Here is a 20,983-nt window from a genome sequence, read left to right on the forward strand (position 1 = left end):
AGTATAGTCTACAATTTAAAAAATTCATAACATTGGATATTAGTTTAATTTAGTGTCAAATAACGCAATGTTTATTGATATTAGTTAGTTCTACCGAAAGTTATTGCTTTAAATAATAAATGCAATGTAGTTTCACTTTAATACTAAAAAGACTTGAATACGACATATTACAATGAAATAATTGAAGGCACTAAATGCAGTAGAAGTAATTATAAAAATGGTTGTAAATGCGCCAGATTCACCTACTACAGCAGAAGTTATCTTTGTAATAGAGGCAACATCAGCAAATAGTGCTTATATCAGTGAATTAAAAACTAATTATATTATCCCTACATTGGAGTAAGTTAATGAAAATATAATGTCTTGTAGTTATTATTGCATTTGTTCTGAAATTAGAATTTGAACAAATGCATGAAAAGATAAGAAATATGAATGAAACTTGTGTCATATGTGATATATTTTCAAAATTTTTAGGTACTTTCATGGTGGAACATTAGAAGATGGGGTTGGTAGTGGATCAACATATGGTGTAGTTGCTTATCAATCATCTGATTGCTATCCCGGCTCTCCTGTCTCAACTTATGGTCCTTTTACATGCCCAAAAGATGTTGTTGACACTGTTGACAAAATACAGTAAGTCATTATGTAGGAACATTACTTTAATTACTCTTGCATAATTCAATCTAGTTATGCTAATTAATATCTATACTATTGTTTAATAATGTTTAATTGTAAAATGGAATATAAAATAAAAAAACAAATCAGTGGTGCTACAATCTCATTAGGTCTGAGCCTCAGATGTCTGAATCTATTTCATGATCATTTTTCAATCTAATAAACAAGTAGTTTATTAGATTGAACTACTAGTTTTTTTGGATCTAAGACATGTTGGTTTCCTCATGTTTAGAGGAATGAGAGGCTTCTGTTCTCTTTGATGTTGGCCACTAGGCCAACACTGCTCTAAATTTACCTCACTTAATTCTGAAACATAAATAAAAAATTAAACACCTCTTTACCTATATAACAACCTATGCAATATGAATGTGTATAGTGTACCATATTCAATGGCAGATTATGTAAGTTGTTTGATTTTTATATTGTTGTGATGCTATTTTATGTTTAAATATTTACAGATACATAGGAGGTCATGCAGAAAATAGAGCATGTATAACTGAAGCATTATCAATGGCTCTATCATGCTTAGAAGAACTTGGGCGTACAGATATTCCACGACACATTATATTACTATGCTGTTCACCCCCTTATTCTGCATATGCTGGTGGCCTAGTTCCTCCTGGTTAGTATCTTATTCCACTTAAATATAAGGTTTTCTTTGTGTTTTTGTCTTGCATTTATAATTTAGACTCTTATCCCAGACTTAGATCGCAAAACAGTTAAAAATGTGACTCACAAATGGCAATTTTATGCATATAATGACCAAGTTTTAAAGTTAATTTTTATATGACATTAGGAGGCTAAGCATGTTGCAAAGTATTATATATAAAGACTGTGACATATTTGAAGGCGCTCCCAGCACTGTGGAAGCAGCTGCACGAACAGTGTGTGAACGTGGAGCACAGTTGTCTGTGTTGTCACCGCGTCGATTGTCCTCTCTATTACCGCTCTATGAACACGCTGGAGGGGATCTTCATGCTGCCCAGCAACGGAACTATGCAAAGGTTTGTATATTTTTATTATGGTAAATGGTGTACACGAACTATGTGAATAAATAATACCGCGTTTTTAGGTTTCTTCAAACAGTAGATACAATTTTTAGATAAAATATGATTATCATGTGATGTAGGCTTCCAAATATGTGAGCTTCATGTCTTCAAAAGAACATGGTTTTGTAAAAATGTTATGTTAATTTAATAACCTTATGTGATAACAACACTGGATGGATAAATTATGAAAGATTTTAAATTTAATTATTTTTGGCTAAATTAATATAGTTTGTTTTGGAATATACTCTTTGTCTGGCAAAGTTTTTTAATGTGAAATACATATTTGAATGAGTGGTTTTTAGAAATTAAATTATGATTTTTTTTACTATTGAATTATGAAATCAATTTTATATACAGCAAATTATGAGTAACCTTCTATAGAAATAATATTCTAATTTTAACTATATGACAATTTTTAACAATAATTAAATTAAACTGTTATACATACTTATGTTAAAATATAGGTTGATTTTTGTATCAGGATCCACGTCACCTTGTTCTACTCCGCGGCTACAGTCTCAAGGAACGCCCACCCAGTCCTGCACCGCCCCCAGCCCCAGACATACAGACAGACGTGTATGGGTTAGTTATTACCAGACACACAAAACAAACTTACATTTTATTATTTAGAATGAATATTACAAGTCCATAGAAGGAAGTAATCCAAGTATCATGGCCAGATTTTTAAATGATTTTTAATATTCTTAACCTACATATTTAAAATTAAGATACGATAATAAGAGAACAAAGAAAAATCTCTGTATATATATATATATATATATATATACATATAAAGTGTAATATTAATTTATATATATATATATATATATATATATATATATATATATATAAATTAATATTACACTTTAATATATTTAAAACACGTTTGCAGCATTTCTTTGCTGTATACTTTTGAATGATAATAAATAGAAATATATTATTATATTAGTTTAATTAAATAAATTATTTTACTATTACTGAATGTAGAAATTAGTATTTATTAATAGAAAATTGTATTTTGTATCAGCTGTTTTAAAATGTAATAAATATGTGCTACTTTAATGAATGAGTTATCTAAGAAGTAATGAAAAATTTGGTACCATTTCGTAATTGTAATTATCGCTTACAAGCGATCTTTTCCAGGAAACCCTAGTGAAGGAAAAAATACTAGTGGTAAAATGCAAGAAATAAAAATAAAATAACACTAAAATATTATACAATTAGGGTCTGTTTCACAATGTCCGGATAAGATCCAAATTAGCTATTTATCACTTATTGGTAGGAAACCACTAGTATTGCGTTTCACGACTATTAGATAGCGCTATTCGTTATGAAACGCGAAGTTTCTTATTCGGAACTTTTACCTTCCGAATAATTTAAGTGTTGCATAGCTATTTGGTACTTTATCCATACATTGTGAAACAGACCCTAGAAGTAAAATAAAATCTGAAAACTAAAAGCTTATTGATAATAATTATGCTAAATCGGGATTAAAACACCTTTTAAAAACATTCTTAGTTTTGGTTTGACGGATATCAGCATCTATGGGTCTAATGCTATTATTGTGCTGGGTAAATTATTAATATATTTTACCAGTGGCACAATCTCAATCGTTGTTCTTGGTATTAAATTTAATAGGTAGATAATCAGGCTTTTGTGCCTATTACACGCTGACATTTTGTTCATGGTTTTGGCATCGTATTTTCCTGGGTTTTCCATTAATGAGCCGAGACATACAGATCTCTTGGCTCATTAATTTGCTGGTGAAGCCAATTCTTTACAATGTTTTTACTCACAGTACCCTTAAGGAGCCCTGCTCCTCCGACTGAATTACCGTGGGTACTGACATAGGGAACATACATACATACATTCATAGGTCTACAATAATTGTAACTATATTTTGACTTTCAAATAACGAGAGGGCTAAATATAATATTTATTTGAGGCTTAAAGAAAAACATTTTTTTACGGATTATAGTTATGTATTATTGTATTTAAACTTATAATTATTTGTACATAATTTTAAATTTAAAACGACGTTTCGCGTGCTTTACAGCGTGCGTGGTCCCGGTGACTGAAGACAAAGGTGTTAAATGTCAAAAAGTATTACAGCTGCAGAAAATGTTTTCTGCAGCTGTAATACTTTATAATATATAAAATTATGTACAAATAATTATAAGTTTAAATACAATAATACATAACTATAATCCGTAAAAAAGTGTTTTTCTTTAAATGTGTAAAAGTTATGTAAATAAAAGACAATACTATATTTGAGGCTTGCTTTGATGTATTAAGCAAAGTGGTTTTTTTATATTGACAGCCAAGGTCGTGGTGCTGTAGCAGGTCCTCGTGTTTCGGCGCCGTTTCCACGTGCAACGAATCCAGCAGTACGTGGAAGTTGGTTATCTGGTGTGTCGGGTGTGCCAGGTGTAGCTGGACCTCCACGGCAATCGCTATACACCAATAACTCTGCTCTTCTGACACAGTTGGCTCAGCCATCTTACCCGCCACCGCCGTCGCAGGTATGATTATAATATATGTATGTCTATTATAAATTTTATATCTTTAAACGAGCAATTCTTGTATATATCTTAATATATATATTTCTTGTGTGCGTGTGTATGTGACTGAACTCCTCCTAAACGACTGGACCAATTTTGATGAAATTTTTTGTGTGTGTTCGTGGAGATTCGAGAATGGTTTAGATTCACAATTTTGTCCGCTGGACAATGTTTTTTTTAATTAATTAGTAGTTGTTGATTTTGGAATGTTTTACATTGGATCCGACAGACGGCGCTACCATCGCACTGTCAAATTTTAAATAATATTCGAATTTTAATTTTAGTCTGTCCCGACAGTTAGCGCTGCGATCAAATTAAAAAAAAGTTTTGTTATCATTGTGTTATTGTAGACCATGTGCTGGATCGTTAGATATTGTCATAACATTTGAATAATAATTTTCATCAAAATGGTCCAGAATGTTTTAGCTTATTAAAAAAAGTTTGAAATTTTCAAATTAAAGACGTATAGACAGGACAACGTCTGTCGGATCCGCTAGTATATATATATAATTGGAATCTCGGGATCGGCTCCAACGATATTCATGAAATTTAGTATACGGGGGGTTTCGGGACCGATAAATCGATCTAGCTAGGAATAAATGATAGAAAATAACAAAAAGGTGGTGTTTGAGAAGTCCCAATTCAAACTGAAAAATGTATCTTCCTGACATCTATCGGCGAATAAGAATACTATTTTTTTTCGCAATAAATTGCTTTAACGACACAACAACACTAAAGCTATTCCAGCATATATAATCTATATTGTTCATATTTCATCATTTTATTAGTATGTAATTCGTACTTATGTATAATTTCCAAAAACACAATTTATAAAAAATTAAAAATACTGAGCAAAGCGGCCATCCAGGTTATAATATATGTATGATTAATAATAGCAAAATTGGTGTCACTATCGTCGTCCGATATTTTTACTTAATATTTAAGCACAGTGAGTGCGTACGTCCGCCGCAGGTGCCGATCAGAAAGCAACTCTACTCAAGTACTCAAAGATCGGTTCTACGCACTAGGTACTGATAAATTTGACTTTGACACATTGACATTTTACAACCTGTTTCCGGTTTCGAAAAATCATTTTCTTTGGAGACTTACCAAGTAATAAGCAGGAGTGTTGGAAATAAAAACGGATCAACATTAAAATTAAATTTTCAGAAACAGATTTAGAGATTTTTATTAACAATGAATTTGTTAATATCTGCTTTTGAAGTACTTTTGTCATACACGGCCTATTTCTGTGAATTAGGATTTTCGACTCTAAAAACCATAAAAAGGGAACGCCGCAGGACAATCGACGATTACTCGATATTTATAATTTAGATTTTAGACCGACTTGCAGGCTAATAAACAAGCTTATGTTTCGCATTTAATACCTTTTCCATCATTTAAAGTTGAGGTTTCTTGATTACTTATAAATGGTGACTAATATTGCTTAAAAGGAATGATTAATTTGTGGATCCTCCAAGATTTCCCTAGATGTTCCTTGAACTCAAAAACTTCGCGGAAAACTGATCAATCAAATACAAAATATGCGTTCGTCCAAGAATTGTATATTTATTTCTGGCTTGGACAAAAACATAATATAAAGCATTGTTTCTCAACAATTTTTATGTCGCGACAATCTAAAAAGCCAAAATATTAACAGACTCATCTTAAATTTATAATCTGTATACAGCGCGCTAGTTTTAAGGAATCTTTTGTACCTATATGTTGTTTATATTTATTTTTTAACTGACCGCGACCCCCTATTAAAACAAACTCGACCGAAGCGATGCAATTACTATTAAAATACAATTCAAAGTCAAAGGTAATAAAAAGTTATTGTGGATTATCTTCACATACTATATAATTATTTGACTAATATATTATGCAAATATTGTAAATTCCATTATAAAAGACTAAGTATGGAGTTTCTTGCCCATTCTTCTCCACACGAAACTACATTTTGGAAGGAGCAACTAGAATCATCTTTATATTTTAATTAACGTGCCATTTTAGGTTGTCAACTTGAAATAAATAATTTGATTTGACCTCGTATAGGTAATTTACTAAACATGAAACGCTAACATGAATTATGAAAAGTCTAATAACAATCATTAACCTTTTAGCGAATGGTCCAACCTGGTCCAGTTAATCCTGGAGTCAGCGGTGTGCCAACGTCAACCGGGCCCAATGTTGGCGTGTCTGGTGTGGCCGGCGTTAGTGGGGTTGGGAATGTGGGCAATGTAGGCCCAGTGGCCAATGTTGGCAATGTTGGCCAAATGCAGCGGACTTTCATTTGGAGTGGGGTACTGGAATGGATGGAGAAGGGCAAAACGCCCGGTGATCAACAGAAAGTCACCAAGCATTTGCCCTGTCAGGTATGGTTAATAATAAATCTATCTATGTTTTGCTTGGTTGACCGATCAAGTTTATTATGTCTACCCACATTTTGTTGCTGTTTTGTTTGTTTTGTACCCACATTTGTGCTCTCTAATAATTATTAATCTTAGTTTATATTACTTCGTAATTGTATGCAATTCTTATGAGAAATAAAGTTATTCTTATCCTGTTTGTAATGAATAAACTCAAAATATCATTTTCAGACTTAAAAAAAAAGAAAAAAAACGTGGGCTACTTTTTTATATCGCTGATCATGACTCAAATTTCATATGTAAATTTAATAGGCGTGACCAGCTTTCTATGTCAGACAAGCCATCGACCTTTTTGGGTCTAAACTTTAGACATCATGAGGAAACAGGCTTGCTTTATACTCTAAAGCAAGCCCTTTCCTCATGATGCTTTCCTTCACTATCCCAGCACTAAATACTAAGTGCTCAGCCAGCAAGGCTGCAGCCACTAGGCCACATATATATTTTCAATTAGATACTTAAATCTAATCTTGCAGGTGTCAGCCAACTCGAAGGACATAGAACCAGAACTGAAGGTGGATACCTGGCCGAGCAAATTGCTGATGCAATTGATGCCGAAACAGTTGATCAGTAATATCGGAGGACAGTATCTTAAGGATAGCAAGTCTGTCTTGTTCCACCTGCAACAAAATGAGGCGTTAGATGCTCTCACCAAAGTCATGGTCAATGGGTTTGTAAGTACTTTTTGTATATATTGTAGAACCAGCTGCCTGCTGAAGTTTTAGGAACCAATTCCACTATTAAGTTAAAATTTGGTACAGTATACTCAGGCTATAATAATACTCGATATGGATTTTTAAATAGGCCGGCTGCGTACACTTCTCCCCGATGCCGTCTCCCCCACAATGTGACATCAAAGTGCTGATCCTCCTCTATACCCCTGACAAGAAGGCATACCTTGGCTTCATACCCAACAACCAGGCTACTTTCGTCGACCGACTTAGAAAGGTAAAGTATATACATTGATTGGACAATAATAAAGATATAATATTGCAGTAAACCCGTCTTCGTAGCAATATATAGAAAAAAGGAATATAGTAAACGGATGTAATTATAGCTTTAAAGGATATCATCTGATACTAAATGTTAATACTAAACCGATAATGAACACTCAATGCCTGAGGGCTCGCGAGTGCGTTGCCGACCTTTTAATATTTTTTTTTTTAAATAAATACTAATTGTAATTGTTGGGATAAAATTAATAATATAATTATAATGACCTTGATAAATTAGTTATACTAACTATTAAAATATATAATCCAGGTTATCCAGCAGCAGAAGCTTAGCAAGCAGCTGCCAACAGGCGGACCTTCGCCTGCCCTACCACCTGCCACTATGCCAGGTGATACAATATTGAAATATCTTAACCATATACCTCATTCTTATGTTGCAGTCGGTAAAACTATATATATAAACAGTCATTGAAGCTTTAAAACAATGAGATTTATATAATCTTCTTTTTTTTATTTTATTTCACTAAAATAGTTGTTTCAAGTGTTTGTTTGTCTACAAATTTCTCGAAAACCTAGTCATATCTACCTAGTCAACTTAGAAAAAAATCCAAATCCTCAAAATAAGTTCAGTAGTTTTAGTGATACGCATTTCTGAAAAAAACAAGCGTAAAATAGGTAAATAATAAATTACTATATTTTTTCCCTTCCTTTCAAGTATTGCGTAACGTAATTTGGGGGGTGGGGGGAATAAAACGTTACGATTCGGGGCGGGGCTACAATTATGCTATTATTATTATATGATAATTAATTATTTTCGACTTTCCGATACTTTACACCACAATGGCAACGGTTAGGTTTAATGAGTCACTGGTTGGTAAGAAAACGTTTTACTATTGGGTACAGAAAAACGTTACGGCGCGTTACATGGGGGGGGGGGGGGGGTCCCAAGAATCTCCAAAAATTTCTTGAAGTAATACTTGAACGCTTCCATAGGTGTTTGAAGGAAATGTTTGCGTGTTTTAGGTGGGGGTATGGGCAGTCCGGGAATGTCTGGTGGGATGGGAATGAACCAGGGACTGCCGCCGCAACACCCACAGCATGCCCAGGTACGACATCAGATCAATTTTTTTTTTCAGTTAAATTCTATATTCGTTATTAATATTAAAAAAAAATTCATATATAAATGTTACATTACACTATTAGAATATGCCTATAGCATTTGGGATCCTTATTTCATAAAGGATATAAGTATGCTTGAAAGAAAGGACACGAAAATGATCAGGTCAATCAGGAACTAATCTTATAATGATTTATATCTTTTGTTACTGTTTTTTTTGTTATTTTTTTTTTTTTATGTGTATTTTTGTATAAGGCAATAAGGAAATAAATAAATATAAATAAACTTGAGGGGTAGTTCTTTAACAAACAAACAAATAAAAATATCTTTATTCATATAGGTAAACAAGTACACTTATGAATGTCAAAAAAATTAAATTAATTTTAATTTTACATTTACTACCAGTTCGCAAGTCAAGGGCGTAGAGCGGACAAGAAGAACTTTAAAACTTAAGTCCACTCAACATAACACATAAAGAATTTTCTCGAAAACCGAGTCGTGGCCGACTGGAATATGCTTTCGGAAAGTCTAGTAGATTGGATTGTTTCTCCAAATCTCAAAATACGCGCGCATCAACATATTAAGCTGATTAGTGTATATAAAATAATAAAAAAGATGGTAAAATTTCAGCAAAGCATGATGATTGGTGGCGGTATGGGTGGTCAAGTTGGCGCCCAAGTTGGGCAGGTCGGGCAGGTTGGGCAAGTTGGGCAAGTGGCCAAAGGGCCGAGGCCGGTCAGCCAATTGGACGGCTTAGAGGCGGCAAGGCAGCAGAACTTGGAGAAAATACAACATTTGCAACAAACCTTAGAGGCTGCTCATCAACAGGTTTGTGAAATGCTTTTTAAATTTATCTCTATACTAGAATCGTCTTTATATAAAGACGCTATTATTAATAATTAAAGAGGGCGAAGTATGGGAAACTTTTTAAAAACATTTTTATATACGGCCATACATTAGGACTTTATTTCATTACAATACAAAACAAGAAAATACTTAAAACTTTAAACGGAATAAATTAATCTCTATGGCATTGAATGGTCTGAAAACGATAATTGTTAAGCATTAAAATTTAATCCATATGATTAAAAATTAATCGCAAAATATGTTTCTTAGCGAAAACTCGAAAACGGCTGTACCCATTCGTTGATTTTTTTTTATTTATGCCTTGAAACTCTAAGGAGGTTTTATGGTTATAATTTTTTTTTTAATAAAAAATAAATATAAATAAGAAACGAAAACTTGTACCATATAGGTAGGCTAAATGAAAAAAAAATTAAGGCGAAACTTGTGGGTAGATACTAAAAATATAATTAAAATGTTTTCTTAAGTTCTTAATGTGTGCAAAGTTGTATTAAAATTTGTAATTTCTTTTTTTATAACAATATAAAAACTCTTTTCTAGCTTCGCTTAAGTAACGTTTGTCTACAGGAGGCGCAGTTTAAGTCCCAGATGGACATAATGTCTCACTTGCACGCCGCCCAACAACAGGAGCAACATTATAAACAACTCGAGGTAATATTAAAACATTTTTTAATTAATTAAAATTGTATTTATTAAGGGAATATTTGGCCACCCCTATATAGCCTATTTTTGAAGGATTACGACGAATATTAATAAAAACTTTTTTGTCAATGCACCATATACTGTTTGCATTCGTAAAACAATTTATATTTTTATTATTATTGGATATTTTATTACTTAGTATACTATTCGGAGTGGAGAAGAATCCACCATAAAAGACATAACTAACATCGGTCCAGCCGTTCTTGAGTTATAAGTGGTGAAACTAACACGACTTGTTTTATATATTAAGCTAGCTTTTAAAGAAAATTACGCCTTCAGTGTTTATTTTTTTTTATCTTAAAGACAATTTTTTTGTGAGCAGTCGGTATAAAACAATTAATAAAAAACAACAAAAATAAAATTAAAAACCATATTTAAAAATATTAATTTATACATGAGACGAATCGATCAGAAATAGTATTCTGTGATCGATCGATCGTCGAAGCGATAATGACATACCATGCTTTTTATTAGTATGTCTTCGTTTAACCCTATTTTGGAGATTAATTTCGTCGGAGACTCATTTTGATCGGAATATCATACGTGTAAGTTTGTCTACAATACTTAATATTATTAAAAACAACAGTTTGTGTAGTCTATATCGGTCTAATAATCGGAAATGGTTTTTAATATCTTTGCCGCTCATTTGCCTGTTTCCGTTTTCTCTATTTAATTTTTTTTCTTATTTATAATGCAATATTATGCATGACAAATATACGGAATGGTGTCCACTAATATGAAACTTTATGGGTTCTAAATAATTGTTGAAAATACTTTAAAAATTCCAGGAGCAGCAACGTAAGCATCAGTTGCAGCAATTGCAGCAACTGCGGGGTGCGGCTGGTCATCCGCCCCGGCTCATGCCCAGGGGCATCATGCCCACCAACCCCGGGTTGAGGCATTTATTACAACAGGTATCACATTATACATAACTCATCACATTCTACATATCAACACTCTTACTAGTATACAAATTCAAGTAAATTTATATGCTGTAAAGCACGCGAAACGTCGGTTTAAATTTAAAATTATGTCCAAATAATTATAAGTTTAAATACAATAATACATAACTATAATCCGTAAAAAAGTGTTTTTCTTTAAATGTGTAAAAGTTATGTTAATAAAAGACAATACTATATGTATATTGTATTTATAATCCCAATCATCACACATATTAAAATTAGGACAATCATACACTTATGAATATATGAAATACGACCACCGGTAAATCGTGACACATACATATATCCCAAGAGGACTCATCATCAAACACAGGTGAGTTTCTCCCCGTTTGCCCCCTGTTATATAAAAAAAAGGATTTTTTGTATCGAAGAAATTGTATGGCCAAGCGTCGGCAAATACACAAAAAATTATTTAAATACATAAATAGCAATTAGGTTGGAATATAAGAAAGCAAAGGAAAAAATCATTAAGAAAATGTTGCTAAAACGACTCGGCAAAAATAGCGTAGAAACTAGTTGAAAATTCTCAAACTTTGAATTTTAATCGTTTTCTATACAGTCAATATTAGTAATATTTCTCCGTAGTATGTTGGCTGTGACAGAGAAAGAATGAAAGTAGAGTAATGCCTGAAAATGAGAGCGTTAATTATGTATGTACATTGCGGGGTAGGATAAGTAATAGTGAGATACGTGGGTTAATAGAGGCCGTAATGGCGAGGATACAAAAGGGAATGCTTAGGTAGTTTGGCCATGTGGAACAGATGAATGAGAATCGGTTAATCAATATAAACAAGGAATCGTGGAAGCCGGGTTGGGTCTGCCTTGTCGGAGATACCACAATTAAGAACGTTCTAGAGAAGGGGCAAGTTAAAAGTACCCATGATGGACGAGTATGCGAATGTTGCAAAAGTCAATGAAACGAGAGGACAGGACCGTAGCAACTGGAAATCCTCTGCCTAACCCTTCAGGGAAAAGGCGTGAAGGAATAAATAAAAAATATTGCTGTGTTTGGAAAAACATTTAAACTGTTCTAATTCCGTAGAATTCTGACATTTCATAAGTGTTACTAGAAAGTTCCTCACCGAAAAAGGGACAAATTTTAATTACCCTAAAATGGGTTGACCCATGATACGTACTAAAAAAATAAGATAGGTAAAGATAATTTTGATTGAATTTAATGATTTACTTACTTAAGTGATCTTATACAAATGTAGCGAATTTTTCAATATCACGAACAATAAATCAAAATAAATTTAATTACTTTATTTTATTCTTTAGTGGCATCATTGCCTACTAATTCTGGGTTTAGTAAACCTTTAAAAATCTTTATCTTTTCTTGTAAGTTTTTTACTGTTTGGGATGAAAAGGGGCGTGATTACCACTCGCCGTAAAACCACTTTAAATATGGAAATTCACTCACAAATAAAATGTATGTATAGACTGCGATGTTCAGACTCGTATGAAATATATCCATGAAAGCTGTCAGAATTCTATAGAATTAAAAATCGGAGTATAGTTGGATATGGCCTCTTCTTTAGATTTTTTTAGGATACACGTAACTTGATGCAATAAGCATGCACTTGATTCCTGAAATTTTTATATTAGATATTCTGAGTTAGATACGTATTTAAATTGAAAGAAAGAAAGAAAGAAAGAAAGAAATAACTTTATTAGACACAAAATACAATAATTGTTTCTATAAAGTAGAGTGCTCTGGCCCCCACACTAGGATTCCCTGTGTTGTGGGCAGCCAGTCTCTTCCTTTTACATCTAAACGTTACTTAATTAATTAATTCTACTTAACAAATTTATACCTTTTCTATTTTTTTACGATAAGAATGTTTTCTGTGTTAGTATATGACAGCTTAATAAGATATTTTTTGAGTTTTTTAGTGAAAGTATGAAGTGTGATTTTTGAAAAGTTAGTAATAATTTTATTTTTGATAAGGTGGTTAAAGATGAATGGACCTCGGAAGGAGAAAAAGCGTTGAGCGAAGAAAGTGCGTTTTTTAGGATGCTTATATAAAGGTTTGCGTTTGGTTAGATTTGGTGTAGGGGGTGTTTGTTTCCAAAAAAGCCTGCATATTGCCATTAAATAAAGTTGTCTTACAGTTAGGAGCCCTGCTTCGCTGTACAATTTTGAGGTTGAGTATCGGAAAGGTTTACTGAAGGATATTTTAAGAATGGCCCGTTGGGTGCGCTCAATTTTCAGCATCGAGGACAATGCCGCTCCACCCCATACCGATATGCAGTAAGATAATATCGACTGGCATAATGCAGTATACACTATCTTGGTTGTATGTGGGTCAGAAGGTTTTCTAAGGCGTTTGAAAACATTTATAAGTTTGCGAACTCGTGAACATAGATAGTTTATTTGAGGGCTCCAACAAAGCCTTGAATCTATAATTAATCCCAGGTATTTGGTTGTTTTCGTGGGCTCCAGGAGAGGACAGTTACATTTGTTGCAAGGGTTCAGACATGAGTGTAATTTAATAGGGGGGATAGGGTTTGGTTTGCTGGTTTTCGAGATGTGAAAACATATGTATTTGGTCTTAGACGTATTTAGAGATAGGAGATTATCTAAAAGCCATTGAGAGATTTGTCGAAGACCTAAATGAGCTAACCGTGAGGCTTGTTCCCAAGAGTGTGAGTAAAAGACTATAGCTGTGTCGTCAGCGAAAGAGAAGAGTTTAGCATTGGTGAGCTGAAGTGAACATAAATCGTTAATGTATACTAAAAAAAGCGTTGGACTGAGGGCACTTCCCTGTGGCAAACCGCATGAGACGTTTTCTAGTTGACTGCTATGCCCATCAACACGAACCCTCTGCTTTCTATTGGATAAGTAGGACTGAAACCAACGGAGGATATTTCCACGAATTCCTAGTCTTTCTAATTTTTCAAGTAGTAATGGCCTTGAAACAGTGTCAAAAGCTTTGGCAAGATCAAGAAAAACACCGATACATCTTTGTCCTTCATCTAATTTGGAGCTTATGGTTTCAACCAGTCCTGTGGTAGCATCTTCTGTAGATCTACTTAGTCTGAATCCGTATTGATTGTCGGCAAGGATAGATTCTTTTTCCAAATAATTCAGTAATCTGACGTTAATGATTTTTTCTGCGATTTTAGCGAGGGTTGGGAGAAGAGAAATAGGACGATAGTTTGAAATATCTGTTTTATTGCCTGATTTGTAGATAGGTGTGATATTAGCTATTTTCCATGATTCAGGGAAGATACCTTGCTCAATACTAAGATTGCAGATATAAGAAATTGGTGCAGCAATAATGTTTTTTAGTAGAATGACCACTCGATTACTAATATTATCATCACCTGGGGCAGAATTTGTCTTAAGAGAACTAATGATTTTTATGACTTCACGCTCGTCACAAGGAAGAAAAAGAAAAGAATTTAAATTGGCGGAAATTGACACTTTGGAGCAAAGGTCTTGTTCAGTCTGGTTTGTCTTAGACAATATATCGGAAGCCAATTTATTACCTACCGAACTAAAGTAATTGTTTACAATATCGAGAGATTTTTCAGGGTTTTCCTGTAGATCAAGAAGTTTATTAGAATTTGATTTAGTTGGGTTAAGGTGGCATATATTTTTGATAGATTTCCATAGTTTCCTACTATTGTCTTTGTTCTTAAGGATGGTGTTAGCCTCATGTAAATTTTTAAGGTTTTTAAGTATGTTATTACAGAAATTTCGGTATTGCGTATATTGCTTTTGGAGCGGTTCGTTGTTAGGTTGTTTTCTTGATAAGCTATGCAACTGATCTCTTCTTCTCACACAGCGTAGCAAACCAGGTGTTATCCATGGCTTTCTAATACTTTGAGAATTTCTTTTATAAATGATTTTTGTGTTGGTGTTAACTGCATTTGTAATTGTACTTGTGAAAGCAACAACTGTTTCATTTATATTTTCGATGTTATAAAGAAAGGTCCAATCGACCCCTGATAGATCTTTATACAGTTGGTCGTGGTCTATAACTTTACTTATCAAAAGAGAGGCTTTGACTAAATTATTATTCAGGTGTTTAGTCTGATCGATTCCTATAATGACAGACATGTGATCATTCACTTGGGAAGGGCAGACAGCCACGCGTGATTGTGAATGTGATCTAATGAGTGCATGATCTAGACAATTACCTCCACGAGTTGGTAAGAAGTGTCCTTGTATAAGACCGTAGAAGTTCATTAACTCAAGAAACTTATGAGCTCTTCGATCGTCGGTCGTCTCCTTAATGTCGATATTAAGATCCCCAACTATATAGATAGGGTGTCCATTGTACGATAAAATGAGGTTTTCGAGTGAGTCGAGAAAATTATCAACATTATAGAAGGAAGGCGATCTATAAATTGATATGATAACAGCCTTATTATTTAAATGACTAACTAAGCAGTTAGCATCTGTAAATGCCGGTTCAGTTATATTAACGTTAATGTTATTTTTATGAAAAATTACGATTCCGTCGCACTTGTTAATGTATTTGTGGGAGAAAGTACATGAATATCCATCTATGTGAATACCTGTAAAATTTTCATCAATCCAACACTCAGTTAGGACAATTAAATCAGGATTAAATTGAAGCCTCATAAGAAACACTAGAAAGCTATCAAAATTTTTATTAATGCTACGGATGTTTTGAGTAACAATGGTGAGGTCTGTGGATTCGAAAAAAACTTTACAGTCTTCCGGATAATTAAAATATTGGTTGGTTATGAAATTTGTATCATCTATGTCGCGAATTAAACCCAAATTATCGAATTTTCAAATAGATAGAAAAAATGGCATAAAAAACGATAAAATTGTATCTAAATGTGTTTAGGATTGTATTACCGATTGAGTCATGTTTGTCGAATAATATAATAGGGAAAAGTAGACAATTGTATAAGGTATATGGCCTATCACTAACATAGTGGTACTTTGATAAATTTGATATATTTATAATCATAGCAATAATTAATGGTTCAGTTATTTTGCTGTCATAGCTGTGGAGTGGTTCTGTATAGTGTATTTTTTGTTTGTAGAACGTGTTAATCTTTGTATGGAATTTTGAAAAGGTAAGGAAATTAAATATAAACAATAACAATAAAAAACATATAACTACAGCTAACACCAGTCATGCTTTACTTAGCGAGTTAAGGTGATCTTCATTTTTTATTAGAATGTAAGGAAAGCCGTTCTTCTTCCTAAGATATACGTTGCCATTAGCAGACCAGCAGTACTCGTACTGTTCTGACTTCGCAAACTCCCTTGCAAGAAAATAAATGCGCTTTGCTTTAGGTGTTAGGTATTCTGATATATAAATAGCTTTATTACCTCCGAGTCCCAAATGGCTGGCATTCAGCTTGTTAGCTGTATTCCCCACGTTGTACTTACGTGTCGCACTTAAAATATTGTTCTTTATAAGGGTATTCGAAAGTTCTACGGTGAGGTTCCAACACATGTTGTCTTTCCTGCTGGTGAATCGGCTAACATCTCTAATATCACCTGAGTGTATCTCTATGTTAAGCCCAGTACAAAGTTTCCTTATAAAACCAAACAGCTCCGACTTCGTTGGGGTTGGGGTTTGTTTAGGAACGTTACGAATCTCGATGCATGTCTTGTTCATAGCTCGAGCTAAGGCTTCCTGTTTATCCTCCAGGTCACTAATTTGAGCCGAAATTGCCGTCCAATCTTTTTTAAAACTGTCTATTTTTCCTTGTAGTTCAAAGATCTTTTCGGAAACAAAATCTACTGACTTTCCAATGTCTTGACTAGTGTTATTAGCAGTTGTTAATTTAGCTGAAAGTTCGGCAATACGACCTTCCATGGCATCCAGTCGGCTGTTCTGTTGGTCTTGCAATTTGTCGAGCCTGGCATTTTGGTCACGTTGGAAAGCTCGCAGCCATTCCCTGATTTCGTTTTTTAGAACGAGGAAATCGTCCTTCTCGTCGCGCGCAGGTCTTCGCTTTTGCCGCGATTTAGTATTGACGTGGTCGCTCTCCTGTGTTGAGCTATCACCTGCATCGCGTTCCAACTGAATATTTCCTTGTGTTGGAGAAGATTTTTTCATTATGTACTTCAGTTGTCAAAGCTAAGGTTCAAAATTCGATGGAACAGATAAAGATGTCAGCAACAAGTGTAGCAGCCCTGATTGGCGAGCGTCCTTCCCGTATTGCGTAAGCTGATTTGCGTATGCGCAAAGAGGGACAGAGCAGTGTGATGTGGGAGGGGCTAACGCACCGGTGGAGGGGCTTACGGTCGTCTGATGGAGGCACGGTACCAGGATCACAGCACTTAACGGAGACAATTTTTGCGGGTCTCAACGAAAAACTAAACCTCCCAACATTTCATGTGAGCCGGGTGTCGTTACACAATTTTGATGCCAAATTTATTTAAATTTTGGAAATAAATAATATTATTTAAACTGCACTTTCACTTAAAACACGTCTACACTGTGCGGCGCCGGAGGGGAAGAGCCGTGAATTACATATGAAACGTGTGGTAGATAAATAATTTCTAACTCAGGATACCTATATGTGTACAGTTAAATATTTAATTGCTCTGTTATAATATTTTTATCTCAGGTTTGGTTATTTCAAATGATTTTTACATAACAATTAAAATATCTGTATTACTGATTACTTATAGATAGTAGAAAGCTTTAGAATTGCTAGAAATTTGATTATTTAAAAAACATTAACTAAATCTATAGACAAAGTTGCTGTTGTTTGTTAAAGCTATTTGACAATACTCTACAAGTTTACAACATTTTACAAGTTTATAAGATGACAGTACATCTTATAAACTTGTCAAATGTAAAATTTGTTGAATAACTGTGGGTAATAAATTTTAGGTGCATAATTATTATTTTCACCGATTAATCTTCTTCGTGCCTTCTCCATCTACACTACACTGGCGAAGTACCTTGTGCACAAATTAAAGCCATTAAAAAAAAATTTAATTCACTACAAAACTACGCCCTTTTTTACTTGAAACTAGCATAAAGTTAATAATTATTGCCATATAATTAAAAAAAAACGCTCTGTATATACGATAATTCAGTATTATTAAATTGATTTGTATTTAAAGTATAAAGCATACGAAACATTTTATTAAAATGGCGACAGGTTTTTAATATAAATTTGATATGGTATGTAAATCGTGAAGTAACCTGATCTGAGTTATCCTATAATCAATCATAATCTAGAAGCCAATTCTTTAGAATCTCTATCCAAGCATTATTCATAGTTAAGGTAAAAATATAATGATGGAATATTCATGTTTGATGCCATACTTCGTAGATTTTTTTGAGTCAAATAGTACATACTTCATTTATTGACACCATAACATATTCCATGATTATACCAATTGATTTTCAGGTGAACTGAGAATCGCTTTATCATTACATCATATTAATCTGACTCATACTTTCAATTAATAATCATAGCACTAGCTTTCTAGCATTTCTTCATAGTGCGGTCGTTTCTACCAATGCTGGATGGAAAATAACTAATCCATTGCTATATTTTGATTTTCATATATTTTATTTGTATTGTTCTGTGCTCTGAAGTAAAGATTTTAAATTTCAAAATAAGTTATAGTAGATACTGGAGTATACAAATAAAATTCTACAATAAATTAGATAAAAATATATTTAGTACTCCCAACGTTTAACTATTATTTAACGAAGACATCGTTAATCCAGCTTGGTAAACGTTCCGTTAGCCGTAGTAGTGACTGAATACGGCGCGTATGTTTTAGCAACAGGCGGCGCCGCGACCCCAGCGTCCGCACATGTGACCTCCGCACCGCATAAGTAATGCTTCACTTTATTTACTAACGCATAGCCCGTCTCAATAATTTACAATTAGTTATAGATTCCGTAACTTGACTATTCAAGCCAAAACATTTTATAATAGACAACGTTAAATCACAAAAGGACTTAGCCAAGTGCAGTTCTTCATAGCTATACAATAATTTTTTTGGGATGGCAATACTTTGAAAATATTTTTTTTATTAATGAGTAAATTATTGAGTGTGCTTTTAACGTTTGCGACAATTTTCTTTTATTTGTTTTGCGTTTTTTGCTTCATCATTTGAAACGAACATTTTTTCGTATTTTAAGTTTTTATTGTTTTCTCTAATGTATTTGACTATTATACGAAAACAAGGTTCGATTTTTTTTCTTTAAACATGCATGAGTTCTTATTTTTATGTGATTGTGATGTAGAAGATAACATGTTTTTCTGTCCTGTTAACTGGTGTATAATTTATCCAACTTTCTATTAAAAATTGTTCTTGTATATTAATTTTGTGTGAGTTAAAAAAATGATCCAACAATTTCTGGAAATAATTATATTAACTTTATAGATTCGTGTTGGTTTGACAGCTTTTATTATAGCAACATTGGGGTTGTGGGGGCGTGATTTGGTGTTTTGTTTCTATTTGAATTGTATTTAATTAAACATTTTGTGTATAGCAACCACAATATCGGCCGCAAGGTGGCGCTGTGCGTCCTACGGCGCAGTCGCAGCAGTTTGATGATGTCAATAATTATAGCGATTTTATGTAATTTTAAATTTGATAAAAAACGTTTTCAAAATATGTATAGACAATTAAATTAAACAACTGAAGAAAATTTTAATTTGAGAATTGAGGCATATATAGCTTGCGTTTTAAGAATATTTGTCATTTCAAATAAATTGCATGTTATTTGAAAATTAGGTATCGTTAATTATGAAGCTCCAAGGTTTTATATTATGTTAGCAATTATTTTTAAAGCTGGTTCCTAAGTCCTTAAATTGTGAATAAAAAAATCTATTACCAAACTGAATTGAGAATCTTTGACTTGTTTGATGTCATAAAATTTAAATAGTAGTCATGCAAGTGAATGAAATTGAAGATTTGTATGTATATAACTGTTTTTACAATGTTATTAAACGTAAGAAAGATTATTTGTGTTTTAATTATTTTCACAATTCTTTAATATAGGTATACTAGTGACCCGCCCCAGATTCGCACGGGTGCAATGCTGATGAAAAGCAGGTTTTTATTATGTATTGTTATTTCCGTCGCTGGAAAGCTCCGATAATATACGCGACATATACCATCACGGACTTTTCTGTAGACTTTTTCAGTAGGAAAATTAATTATTTACATCACATAAATCTCAAAAATAACAGTACTTCTCCACTATTTAATGGATGTTATTATACATATAAACCTTCCTCTTGAATCACTCTATCTATTAAAAAAACCGCATCAAAATCCGTTACGTAGTTTTTAAAGATTTAAGCATACAAAGGAACATAGGGACAGAGAAAGCGATTTTGTTTTATACTATGTAGTGATGATGCTGATGAAAAGCAGGTTTTTATTATGTATTGTTATTTCCGTCGCTGGAAAGCTCGGATAATATACGGGTTCGATCGCTGCTAAATAAGCTGTAATGGTCTGTATAGATCTATATTAAATGAACAATGTATTCAAGGTATTTAATTGGTTAAGGATTAATGCTGTATTGGTTAAAATCGCTTCGAAAATTAGCCATTATTTTTGTAAAAAATTCTCGGATATCGAGATATCTAATGTTAAAAAAAAAATTTTTGCTCTGCCACATTTTTTCACGTTCCATATTATATATTCATTACGCCACAGACTGTATAAGTTTTATAGATGAGATACTAAT

General features: G+C 33.2%; 1 protein-coding gene across 4 annotated transcripts; it reads left to right on the top strand.

Annotated features, from left to right (window-relative positions):
- The first annotated feature begins 26 nt into the window (after positions 1–26).
- Positions 27–20,249, top strand: LOC111002715 (mediator of RNA polymerase II transcription subunit 25). Of its 4 annotated transcripts, XM_022272914.2 has the most exons (16): positions 28–339; positions 475–633; positions 1,134–1,297; positions 1,525–1,679; positions 2,206–2,306; positions 4,045–4,246; positions 6,409–6,660; positions 7,188–7,385; positions 7,516–7,659; positions 7,975–8,053; positions 8,688–8,770; positions 9,412–9,609; positions 10,186–10,296; positions 11,136–11,261; positions 19,057–19,111; positions 19,775–20,249. In XM_022272914.2, exons 1-15 carry the CDS (start codon positions 218–220, stop codon positions 19,093–19,095), a joined length of 2,133 nt encoding a protein of 710 aa, XP_022128606.1. In that variant the 5' UTR covers positions 28–217; the 3' UTR covers positions 19,096–19,111; positions 19,775–20,249. The 4 variants fall into 4 exon arrangements, with proteins under 4 accessions (XP_022128604.1, XP_022128606.1, XP_022128603.1 ...); XM_022272912.2 differs by lacking the exon at positions 19,057–19,111 and having other exon boundaries at positions 27–339; positions 2,206–2,300; XM_022272911.2 differs by lacking the exon at positions 19,057–19,111.
- The last annotated feature ends 734 nt before the right edge of the window (positions 20,250–20,983 follow it).

The sequence above is a fragment of the Pieris rapae genome, chromosome 5 (genome assembly GCF_905147795.1).
Source record: "Pieris rapae chromosome 5, ilPieRapa1.1, whole genome shotgun sequence".
NCBI classification, from domain to species: Eukaryota; Metazoa; Arthropoda; class Insecta; order Lepidoptera; family Pieridae; genus Pieris; species Pieris rapae.

Excerpts from the sequence above, each read along its gene's own strand:
- LOC111002715 (XM_022272911.2), top strand. The coding sequence starts at position 218 with ATGGTTGTAAATGCGCCAGATTCACCTACTACAGCAGAAGTTATCTTT. Across the intron at positions 1,680-2,205 it reads AGCAACGGAACTATGCAAAG|GATCCACGTCACCTTGTTCT; the intron begins GTTTGTATATTT and ends TTTTTGTATCAG. Across the intron at positions 6,661-7,187 it reads CCAAGCATTTGCCCTGTCAG|GTGTCAGCCAACTCGAAGGA; the intron begins GTATGGTTAATA and ends CTAATCTTGCAG.